Source organism: Stegostoma tigrinum, chromosome 1, assembly GCF_030684315.1.
Source record: "Stegostoma tigrinum isolate sSteTig4 chromosome 1, sSteTig4.hap1, whole genome shotgun sequence".
In the NCBI taxonomy this organism is placed as follows: Eukaryota; Metazoa; Chordata; class Chondrichthyes; order Orectolobiformes; family Stegostomatidae; genus Stegostoma; species Stegostoma tigrinum.
Window position 1 is genome coordinate 178719157 of NC_081354.1, and position 13040 is coordinate 178732196.

Sequence of the window (13040 nt, forward strand, 5' to 3'; positions counted from 1 at the left end):
AATCAGAGCATCTTATTTTTATGTTCGATTCTTGTAATAAAGGATAGCATCCGATTGGCCTCTTAATTATGGGTTGCACATACTCTTGTGACTCATGCATCAGAACACCTAACGCCCTGAGCATATCTGCATTCTGCGGCCATTTTTCATTTAAGCAACACTCTGCTTGCCCATTCTTCTGGCTAATGTAAAAGCAAAACTCACACTTACCCACATGAAACTCAATCTGCTAGATTTTAACCCACTCACTCAACCTATATATGTGTGAGCAGCCTCCTTGTGCCTTTTTGTATATGTTTTCCTGTCATTCCTGGTGACTCCAATGAATTTAGCTGCCATTCCTTTGATCCCCTTATTTAAGTCACTGATGCAAATTGTAAAACATTCAGGGAACAGCACAGACTCTTGTAGGAGATAACAAAGTGTGGAGCTGGATGAACACAGCTGGCGAAGCAGCATCTTAGGAGCACAAAAGCTGATGAAGGGCCTAGGCCCAAAACATCAGCTTTTGCGCTCTTAAGATGCTGCTTGGCCATCTGTGTTCATCCAGCTCCACACTTTGTTATCTCGGATTCTCCAGTATCTGCAGTTCCTATTATCTCTGAGACTCTTGTAGGAGTACACTTTCCACATTCTGCCAATTGATGGGCTTCAGATCGGTATGACAGGTCGGCACAACATCGAGGGCCGAAGGGCCTGTACTGTGCTGTAACGTTCTATGCTCTATGTTCTATGCCTTTTCCATCTCAACAAAGTAGATAACAGCCATTTGCAGTTTCATTTCTCTGTCCAATCACAGTTAATCTGCCTGTTTTAAAGTTTAACAAAGGCTTTCTATAAGCTATGAATCACCATTTATGGGTGCATTCTCCATTGCAAAGTCTGTACCAATCAGTGCCCACTTGCCAACCAATCAGCACTCTACTCTGTTGGAATGATGGTTTTTCTCCTTGAATTTATATTCTTGTGAGAAGACCTGATGAGTGCAAGATGAAAAGCGATAATCCAGTTTGGAGGCAAGCAGTTCGATGAACTTTGATGTGGAGTGCCTGTTGTATTAATCAAGCTCTATTGTTTAATGACATCATGTGCCAAAGAATGGTATCAATACAAAAGTGATGAGTATGTGTCTTAAAGAGTGAGAGTGAGAAATGTGCATCAGCTTCTGTTTTATAATACCGTGCATAAAGAGCAGTCAGAATAGCTGAATACATTTCTCTCATTGTGTGTTTCAGATACTTGGGAATAACACGCCCTCTGACATACCCGGTCAGACAGAACGGGACATCAATGGCCAAGATGGTGATCACAGTTTGGCTCCTTTCAGCATCCATAACACTCCCGCCATTGTTTGGTTGGGCCAAAAATGTCACGGTGGACCGGATGTGTCTCATCAGCCAGGACTTTGGCTACACAGTCTATTCCACAGGAGTGGCGTTCTATATTCCCATGACCGTCATGCTAATTATGTATTACCGGATATACAAAGCTGCTAAAGTAAGTGCGGAAAAGCACAAGTTCATGAGCATCCCTCGTCAATTTGAACAGGATGGAGTCTACAACATGGAGGAGGATATTCGATCTCACCATGCCACCAAGAGGTTCAAGGCTGCAGAGGAGTGTGCCACCTTATCTAAGCTCCTCAGGCACGACCGCAAGAACATTTCTATCTTCAAGAGAGAGCAAAAGGCTGCCCGGACCTTGGGAATCATAGTCGGAGCTTTCACGTTCTGCTGGCTCCCTTTCTTCCTGCTCTCCGCCGCTCGGCCCTTCATTTGTGGGATCGAATGCAGTTGCATGCCTCTGAGGTTGGAGAGAACGTTGCTGTGGTTGGGATACACCAACTCCCTCATCAACCCACTCATCTACGCCTTTTTCAACCGAGACCTGAGGACTACTTTCTGGAGTCTGTTGCGTTGCAAGTACAGAAACATCAACAGGAGGCTTTCAGCGGCCAGCATGCATGAGGCTCTCAAGGCCACTGAAAGACACGATTGCATATTGTAATTTCAACCCCAATCTTCGCACAGTAGAGATTTAGTAGCCAGCCCAAGAAAGAGCCTGCTTGGAAGAAAAATCAGGATGAGATGCTTCTCCGGGAGACATTATGAAATATTTGATCCCCTATTGAGGCAGACCTGTGCAGAATGAAACAGCAATTATTTCCATGAGTCATCCAAGCAATGTCAGGCATTGAGAGAGCCGAGCCAATGTTTTTACACCAAAAATTGGCCAAGTGAATTGAACTGGGTGACAGTCAAGAAAGTGTAATCGCACCAAAAAGGCATCTGAGGATTGAGGGGAAGTGCAATCAGGACTCTAAGGAGAAGAACTGATCACTAGGCGGAAGGAAAATGTGGAGCTCAAAATCAGCGACTGAGTGAATCAGCCAATTGCTTTAGAACACATTGCAAAAAAACAAAATTGTTCTAAACTGCCAACAAATTATCAAGGACGTTGACTTGTAAAGAATGTGAAACTGAATGATTAAGAAAAATGGCTTAGAAAGCAACTGAAATCAGGAGGGCAACGTGAAAACCTAACTGTTGAACTAAGCTGATAGTTTTCTTTTTGGACTTTGTAATGTCCTAAAATACAAAACCAGGATGCCTTGTATTAACAAAATATAGATTTATTTATGAAAAGTGATCAAAACCATAAAAGTTAGAACATAGCCTTATGGACAAATTTGTTGCATTCCAAGATGTTAGGGTCTTGGACTCAGATGCCATTGAATATTTACTATTGAAAAAAATTGATGTTAGTATCTACTTTTGTTTAGCTATTCACAGTCACAAAAATGATGACCAGTATGTCAAGGCAATGTATATTTTGCTGTGCTTTTTTAATGTTTCCACACAGAAACGTTGGATACCATAGGAGCATACACTGTGCTATCAGATCCTCGCTAAAGCTTTGGCCACCGTTAGTACATTACAAAGCTTTAGGAGACATTGCATCTGCATGAGCATAGGTTTAGAAACTAACTGAAACTGTCCATTGGACAGGAAAGACAAACATTCACATTGTACTTTTCATAACCTCAGGAAATCTCAACACGCTTTATAGCCCGTCAAGTACTTTTCAGTGTTGTAACGCAGAAGTGTAGCAGCCAAATTGCTGTGTAAACATGCTAAAAGCCATTGTTTTATTCTAGCAAGGCTGGTTGAGGGAGCAATATTGGACAGGACTTGGGATAATTCCTCTGCCTTTCACGTCCACCTGAGAAGCCAGCCGGGCTCTTGGTTTATTGGCTCCTGAAAGATGGAATATCTGATAGTATGGCACTCGCTCAGTAATGCACAGTCCTACTCCAGCCATTGAGTTAAGGCTTTAAGCAAGCAACCTTCTGAATTGGAGGCAGCAACTGTTCTACCTGCTAGCTGCATCTAACACATCAGCAAAGCTGAAGGACAGTAAAACATGCATTGAACACCTAACCTTCATTCCAGAATCCCTGTAAGACAGATCAATGTTGTGTTCCATTGTTATAAAGACTTGTAGAGTTCATTTCTCAATAAAACCACTGAACAATACACCTTGCTGTTCAGTGCTTCAGCTTAAGCTTTTGTCTCCCGAAGATTGTTTCTCTTTCGTCATAGTGGGAGGAAATATTTGTGCTGGGTGATAAATAGATACAACACCAAGTATAACTGTAATGCCCAGCTAGAGATTTACCAGGATGCTGCCGGATATGGAGGGTTTGAATACAAAGAAAGGCTGGATAAGGCTAGGACTTTTTTCGCTGTAGCATAGGAGGTTAAAGTTGACCTTGTAGAAGTTTATGAAATAATGAGAAATATAAATAGGGTTAATGGTAGTTGCCTTTTCCCTAGGATGGGGGATTTCAAGACAAGAGCACACACTTTGAAGGTGAAAGGAAAGGCATTTGAAAAAGACATGAGAGGCAATGTTGTTAAAAAAGAGAGTGGTTCGCATGTGGAATGAAATGCCAGAGGAAGTGGTGCATTTGGGTACAGTTACAAAGTTTAAAAGACATGTGGATAAGTACATGAATAGGAAAAGTTTGGAGAGATATGGGCCAGGAGCAGGCAAGTGGGACTAGTTCAGTTTTGAATTTGTTCGACATGGACTGGTTGGACAGGAGGGTCAGTTTCTGCGATGTATATCTCTATGACTCTATTGTGCCCTTTCGCGCTTAGGCCTCAGGTAACATCAAATGTGGCCGTTGGATTATTTGTAACAATAATTGGCCAACAATCACATACGGTCACTGCAGATAAGGTCTGTTGGAATGAGAAGAGAGACCTAAATGATTAATTTCCTAAGTTAGGCTCCTATGTGAAACCCAGTGAAACTGCTATCTAAGCCTCTCAATACTGTGTGTGGGAGCCCTGCTTTTTGCACGGAAACAGTCTGCTGCTTGTTTGGAATATCATATTAAAGGCGTTACCTGATAGTTGTTGAAGCTGGAGAGGTGAATGCATCAGGGAGCCCAACAGACTTTCATTTGTGGACAAGTAAAGATTGAGTGTTCGCCTCATGTGACTCGAATCCAACAGGAAGTCAAGCAAAGCAAAGTTGAATTCCATGTTTGAAAAGAAAACCCTGTAATGTTTTAACAAGTAAAAAAAACTTGCCCAAGGATTTTCTTTCAAGCTGTTTGTTGCTTTCCCCACTTCCACTTATGTAGCCTCAATAATCCAGGAGTCAAACCCATCTGTGAGTGTTCTGAAGTATCTGTTAGCGTTGTTGCAGTCATAGCCCTTGAGAATTGATTTTTAAAGCTCATTCCGAGGAAGTAGAACATGATATGGAGTTTGTAGTCTTACAGAGAGGTCATTCAGTCTGCTGTAGGTGCAACAGACTCAGTTTTTAAAGAGCTAGTTGTATCATTTAGCATGAGGACATAACCAGACAATCTGTACAAATATCGAGGTGTTTGCTCTTTCGATACATAGTGTTGTGTCACAACATTGTGGAACTTTGACCATTCTGTGGGGTGAGTGGGTTAGTCACCGAGAAACCCCATCTTTGTTAGGAGCTGTCAATGTTTTGTAGTGGCTTTGCAGCCTCCAATGACTTAGAATTCCTACAGTGTGGAAACAGGCCCATCTGCCCAACAAGTCCACACCAACTCTCACAGCATCCAACCCAGACCTATCCCCCTATAACACACCTAATAGACACAGCCCTGAACGCTACAGGCAATTTAGCATGGCCAATCCACCTAGCCTGCACATCTTTGGACAGTGGGAGGAAACCCACACAGACACAGGGAGAACATGCAAACTCCACACAGACAGTCGTCTGAGGGTGGAATCGAACCCAGGCCCCTGGTGCTGTGAGGCAGCAGTGCTAACCGCTGAGCCACCGTGCCAGCCAGAATTTAGACACCAGCGTCATTTCCATTTGATGGAAGGCTGTAGATACGTGAGATTAGGAAGTATTTCAAGACAAGAGCACACACTTTGAAGGTGAAAGGAAAGGCATTTGAAAAAGACATGAGAGGCAATGTTGTTAAAAAAGAGAGTGGTTCGCATGTGGAATGAATTGCCTGAGGAAGTGGTGCATTTGGGTACAGTTACAAAGTTTAAAAGACATGTGGATAAGTACATGAATAGGAAAAGTAAAAAAACACAAGATTTAAATTTGGCGAGAGCGCAAGTTCAAACTCCATTTAGTGCATTTGGAAACATAAAGAACAGAAGTGGCCATTTTTCTTCGGTTCACAGTACGTTTGTGACTGAATTCCTTACACCAGCCTTTGCCACACATCTCTTATTACCTTTATTTGGCTGAGTTTGAAAATTAATTGACCTGTCATCAATTTCCATTTGCATCTGCATCTGGAGTTCTTTCTGCACGTGACTCCTGCACAGTTTGGCTTTATTGTTTCTTTCTATCCTTTCACAGGACGTTGGTGCCACTGGCAAAGTCACCATTTATTGCCCATCCCCAATTGCCCTTGAACTGAGTGGCTTGCTATGCCATTTCAGAGGGTAGTGAAGAGTCAACCCCATTGTTTTAGGTCTGGTGTCACATGTAGGCCAGAACAAGTAAGGATGGCTGATTTTTGTTCCTAAAGGCCATTAGTGAGCTAGGTGTGTTTGGCTGACAATCGGCAATGGATCCACGGTGATTGTTAGCTTCTAATTCTCGATGTTATTGAATTCAAATACCTCCACCTGTCATTGCAGAGATTTGAAGTAGTCCCTAGAATATTAGTTTTCGTCTCTTGTATTAATAGTTCAGTGACAGTATCATTATCGTTTTCCACCCCTTAGCATTAGACTCCCAAACGAGCAGAAATAGATCCTGTTTATCAGTTTCCCTTAATCCAATAACAAGGAACAGTACAGCACAGGAACAGATTATTCGAACACCAAGATTGTGCTGACACGTGATGCCTTTCTAACCAAAAAACCTTTCGCTTTTATGCTGTCTGTATCCCTCTGTTCCCTGCCTTTTCACGTATCAGTCAAGGTGACTCTTAAACATTGCAACTTCCTCCTCCTCTGGCAGTTACTACCCTCCTTTAAACTTACCCCCTTTTACTTTATACCTATGTCTCTGAGTAATTGACATTTCTACCGTGGGAAAAGGACTCTGACTATCCACTCTGTCCATGCCGCTCATAATTTTATAAACTTCTAACAGGCCACCCCTAATTCTTTGACATTCAAGTGAAAACAACAAGATTGGCCAACCTCTCCTCACATATCGTCCAAACCAAGCAACATGCTGGTAAACCTTTTCTGTACCCTCTCTAAACCCCCACATCACTCTGGTAATGTGGCATCCGGACCTCATGCAATTCTATACAGCGATAACATGACTTTCCAATTCAATGCCCCAGCTGATGAAAGCAATCATTCTATATGCCTCTCTGAAGATTTCATCCACTGGTGTTGCCACTTTCAGGCAACTGTGGACCTGTATGCCTAGATCTCTCTGTATGCTGATGCCACTGAAGATTCTATCATTTACTATCTAAGTCCATCCTGCATGTAGACCTTCCAAAGTGCATTACCTCACATTTGTCTGCGTTAAGGCAGCACGGTGACTCAGTGGTTAGCACTGCAGCCTCACAGCGCCAGGGACCCGGGTTCGATTCCCGTTTCGGGCGACTGTCTGTGTGGAGTTTGCACATTCTCCCCGTGTCTGCGTGGGTTTCCTCCGGGTGCGGCGGTTTCCTCCCACAGTCCAAAGATGTGCAGGTTAGGTGGATTGGCCGTGCTAAATTGCCCATAGTGTTCAGGGGTGTGTGGGTTATAGGGGGAATGGGTCTGTGTGGGATGCTTCAAGGGGCGGTGTGGACTTGTTGGGCCGAAGTGCCTGTTTCCACACTGTAGGGAATCTAAACTCCATCTGCCATTTTTCTGCTCAATCTTCAGCCCATCTATATTCTGCTGTATCGTCTGGCAACCATCCTTACTATCCACATCTCCATTGATCTTTTTGTTGCCTGCAAACTTACTCATCAGGCCACTTACATTCCCCTCCAAGTCATTTGATATTAAAAACAACAGGACACCCAGCACTGATCCCTGTAGAACACCCTGGTCACAGATCTCCAGTCTGAAAAATACTCACCACTACTCTGCTGTCTATGACTAAGCCAGTTCTGTATCCATCTTACCAGCTCACTGCAGATCCCATGTGACTTCACCTTTTTAATCCAGCTTGTCATGAGGGACCTTGTCAAGGCACTGTCAAAGGTCTTGAGAACTTAAACCACGTCACCCCCAATCTAGCAAATTCTGGGGGAATTACACCTTTGTGTAATCTCTGGTTGCAGTTTAAACCTTTAAACTCCAGGTAATTACTCTAGTAAATCAAGACTGTAACCCTGTCAATTGCAAGCTATCACCTTTAATGTCTAGTGTCTAGAACTGTTTTCAGTACTCCAGGCATGATCTGACCAGAGCTACATAAGAGCTCACCTTATGTATTAGTGAACCACTGGTGATCAGATCCTCTGTTTCATCAGTGCATTTTTCCAAATACTTGTGGTTTTCAGTTGCTTACATTTTCAATTTCAATGAGGGATAAGCAAGGTGACCAGGAGTAAAAAATACATGAGATGGTTTCACATTTTAAGTGGGTTTAAAGAAGACACATGTCCTCTTTACAAAGGACCTTCCACTTTATCATTGTCATTGTCCCTTAGGGTTTGTGCTCTTCCAGCATCAACTTTCTGATTCCTCATTAGCCAGGTCTCACAAAGCTGAACTGGGACACTTCTCTGCACTTGGAATTTCTTAGAAAAGGACAGGGATGACTACATCTCAAATGGCCTTTCTACAAATTGCCCATCAAGCATCCCCCACAGTGTTGGTACTGTAGTTCAGAAGTAGCTGTAGGACATTAGAGAACCAGATGGGTTTTTGACCAAACAGTTGTCATCATCAGGCTAGCTTCCTATTCAGGGTTTTATTGAATTCAGATTTCATCATCTGCCTCTATGGGAATCAAACCCATGTTCTTGAACATTAACACTGGGGCTAGCTAGATAGCACCAATAACCATGGAGTATAACAGCTTGAGATAAATAGTAAGCTTTCCTAACCATGCTGAAAATTCATTAGCCTTGTGATTCCATGCTGCAGAACTAGATAATGCATATTTAGCCTATCTATTCAATGATTGCTGAAAAGAGGGTGCCCCACGTGGCTCAGTGGTTAGCACTGCTGCCTCAGCACCAGGGACCTGGATTCAATTCCACCCTTGTGTAACTGTCTGTGTGGAGTTTGCACATTCTCTCTATGTTTGTGTGGATTTCCTCTGGGTGCTCCAGTTTCCTCCTACAGTCCAAAGATGTGCAGATTAGGGTGAATGTCCATACTAAATTGCCCATAGTGTTCAGGGATGTGCAGGCTCAGTGGATTAGCTATGGGAAATGCAGGAATTGGGTGGGGCATGGGTCTGGGTGGGAAGCTGTTCAAAGACTTGGTTAGTATGGAATGGCCTGTTTCCACAGTGTAGGGGTTCTATGGTTGTCAAAGGTTTTCACCGTACAATCAGGACAAACTCAGGAACGCCAAATTTTAAACAATCATACCAATTTACGGTATGGAGAGGTGATGGCCTTGTGGTATTATCACTGAACTGTTAAGACAGAGACCCAGATAATACTCTGGGGACCGAGGTTCAAATCCTGCCCTGGCAGATGATGGAATTTGAATTCAACAAATACCTGGAATTAAGAATCTGATGACAACCATGAATCCATTGTCAATTTTTGGAAAAACCCATCTCATTCACTAATACCCTACAGGGAAGGAAACTGCCATCCTTACCTGGTCTAGTCTACATGTGACTCCAGACCCACAACAATATGGTTGACTCTTAACTGCTGTCTGGGCGATTAGGGATGGGCAATTAATGCTGCTGAGCCACCGATGCCCTCATCCCATAAATGAATAAAAAAAATACTGCGGGTACAAAATCTCTTCTGAATTAGCAATAGCTATGTACTTTGGAATAGGTAAAGGGTTTATAGGCTGATGTTTCAGGGGTGAGCTCACAGCCTTTTATTCCAAAAACAAAAATAGATATAATTTACGTTGGTTCGGATGGGTGACTGTTCAATATTTGTAAGTAGAGAATACGTTGCACTGTATGGAATATGGTACACCCTGGTACAATTACAACATTTAAAAGCCAAATGGGTGAGTATATGACTGGTAAAGGGTTAAAAGCTTATAGGCCAAGTTACCTGTGCCAGAGCCTTCTATCACTGAAGTAAACTAAATCTCATGACAGTATATAGTTTAAAGTTGCTACTTAAAGAATTGATTACTGCTTTTCAAAAATCACACATTCTATAAACACAAAAATATACAAAAGTAAAAGTGAGAGGCTAACAAGAAAGTTAAAGATTGTATTAGACCAAAGGAGAGATACTTAAAGCTGCAATAAAAAGCCATAAACCTGAGGACTGGGAGAATTATATAATTCAACAAAGGAGGGCCGACTGCTTAATAAAGAAAGAAAGAACAGAATGTGAATGCAAGTTGGTAAGAAACACGAAAATGGATCGTAAAATATTCTATACGCATGCAAAAAAGACTGGCAATGGCAAATATTTGTCTCTGACAGGCAGAGAAAGTAAAATTTATAACCTTAATACACAAATGGCAGAGGCTAAATAAACACTTTGTGGCTGTTTTCATTGGGGAGAACATGAAAATTCTCCCTGAAATAATTAAGATCCAAGGATCTAGTGAGAGCAGAGAACTGATAGAAATTAATATGAAGAAAAGTAAGTCGTATTAGAGAAAAAAATTATTTGGAAGAATCAGTGAGGTTGAAAGTTGACAAATTCCATCGACCTGATTTTCCGACCTTTGTCCTAGAATGGTGAAGGAGATGGCTACAGAGGTGGCAAATGCATTGATGATCATCTTTCACATTCGATTTTTTCTGCAATAGTATCCGTCGATTGGAAAGTTGCAGGTATAAGTTAAGAAATGAGGGAGAGAGAAAATAGGGAACTGTAGACCTTGTCTTTTTTGATTTACTCATAGGATATGGATGTTTTCTAGGCTGACCAGCATTTATTACTTGAACTGAATAGCTTGCTAGGCCATTTCAGAGGGCACTGGAAAGTCAAGCACATTGCTGTGAGCCTGGATTCATTTGCAGCCTGACTAGGGAAGGATAGCAGATTTCCCTCCCTAAAGACTTTATCGAGCCAGATGGGTATTTTTCTGACATTCAGCAATGGTTTCATGATCAACAGTGGGTTCTCAATTCCAGGTATTTTTAAGAAAAAAATTGAATTCCAATTCCACCATGCACCACGGTGGGATTCAAACCCTAGAACATTAGCTGAGTTTCTGGAGTATTAATCTAGTGATAATCCACTTGGCTATCACAGCCTCTTTCTTAGTAGTAGGCAAAATACTAGAATTTATTTTCATAGATGTTGTTACTAGATATTTAGAAATAATTGTCTAATTGAGCACAGTCAACATTAATCTAGTCCCATTTGATAGCGTTTGACTCATATCCTCTGTCGGGCAAAGATACAAAAGTTTGAAAACAAGTAGCAACAGATTTAAGAACAGCTTCTTCTCTGCTGTATTCAGACCTATGAACAGACATCTCATATATTAGAGTTGATCTTTCTCTGCATCTTCTCTGTAACTGGAAAACTATATTCTGTATTTTGTTCCATTACGCTGATGACTGTATGTAAGATATGATTTGCCTGAATAGCACACAAAACAAAACAATTGAACTGTATCTCAGTACATGTGACAACAATCAAATCAAATCAAACCAAAACAGATCAAATCATTCAGCTTTGGTTCAAACATGAACAAAAGAGGTGAATTCTGGAGGTGAAGTGAAAGTGACAGCCCTTAATACCAAGGCAGCATTTGACTGAGTGTGGCATCAAGGAGCCCTGGCAAGACTGGAATCAGACCAAAAATTCTCTGATGGTTACATTCACACCTGGCATAGAGGAAGATGGTTGGCATTGTTGGAGGCCAGTCATTTGTTGGAGGTAAAGCCAAACTGTACAATTGCTCAGAATTGTATAATGCTTAGCGTCATCTAGTACTCCACCTACTGAAGCAGTCTTTGCCAAACTTTAACAAGATCTGGACAATTTCCAGGCTTGGACTGATGAGTGGAAAGTAACATTCACACCACACAACCTGAATTTCTCAACAAGAGAGAATCTAAATATTTCCTTTGGGCATTCACTGAATCTCCCACCATCAACATCCAGGGGGTTAACATTGACCTAAAATTCAACTGGCCTCGCCATATAAATACAGTAGCTATAAGAGCAGGTAATGGATTAGGTATAGTGGCAAGTAATTCACCTCCTGACTCCCCAAAGACTGTCTACTATCTACTAGGCATAAGTCTGGAATGTGCCGGAACATTCTCCCCTTGCCTGGAAGGATGCAGCTCCAATAACTCTCAAGTAACTTGACACCATCCAGAACAAAGCAGCCCACTCGATTGGCACTACATCCACAAACATCCGCTCCCTCCACCACCGACGCTCAGTAGCAGCAGTGTGTACTATCTACACAAGACGCACTGCAGAGATTCAACAGGTCTTCATCAACAGCACCTTCCAAATCCAAAACTGCTACTATTTTGAAGCTAAAGTTTACATATCAATGCAAACATTGCTATTGCAATTTCTCTTCAAGCCATTCACAGTCTGCATTTGGAAATATTTCTTAAATGTTTCTTCAGTGTTGATGGGCCAAAATCCTGAAGATGCACAATACCAAGTCAAAGTGCAACATTTTATTTGAAATCACAAGCTTTCATCGCATGACAAAGAAGCGGCACTCCAAAAGCTTGTGATTTCACCTCCACACCAAAATCCCGAGAACTCCCTCTTTAATGGCATTGTGGGTCTATCTGCAGCACATGGTCTGCCTGTTTCAAGAAGGCAGCTCAGCACCACCTTCAGAAGAGAAACTAGGGATGGGCAATTAATGCTGGCCAGCCAACGACGCCCACGTCCCATTTTCTGGCATGAATTAGATTATAAAACTCTGCTATCTTTAGTGAAATCCTGCAACAGACTGACTGTAAAACTGAGTTGCAGGTTTAAGAAAAACAAGATAACTGAGCAATGTTTCATGCTTGGAAGGATTTTACTTTGTATGTAATTCTTCTTTTATGTGCAGAAATTAAGCTAGTTCATTCACTTCCTTCACAACTTACCTTGATCTACAGATAGAAGCGCTGCCAAAGAACTCCCCTGACAGCTTAACAATAAACAGAGTGGGCTGCATTACTAAAGCAAACAGTCAGAGAAGTCCCCTATATCAACCCCAGTCTTCTGTGATGAGTTAGCAATTCAGGATTCTCACTGCTATCTTGTAACCATGGTGGAATGTTTACATTGTTCACAATGAAATGTGAGTCAGGCTCTCCTGTTTCTGTAAGCCTGAAGGAACTCATAGCAGAGTATGTGGGACAGGAATTTTTTTTTCAGTTTCATTCATGGGACCTGGGTGTTGCTGGGTGGGTCAGTATTTATTGCAACGTTCCTAGTTGCCCTTGAGAAGCCGGTGGTGAGCTGCCTTCTTGAA

The 13040-nt window shown here is 42.0% G+C and overlaps 1 protein-coding gene across 1 annotated transcript in view; it reads left to right on the plus strand.

The window, feature by feature from the left end:
- The window catches only part of LOC125455751 (5-hydroxytryptamine receptor 7-like), a 54713-nt gene extending 51174 nt beyond the window's left edge, over positions 1 to 3539 (plus strand). The window contains exon 2 of the mRNA XM_048538165.2: positions 1236 to 3539. Within this exon, the coding sequence (XP_048394122.1) occupies positions 1236 to 2007 (772 nt within the window). The 3' untranslated portion in view covers positions 2008 to 3539. The remainder of the gene's footprint in view (positions 1 to 1235) is intronic.
- Positions 3540 to 13040: the final 9501 nt, after the last annotated feature.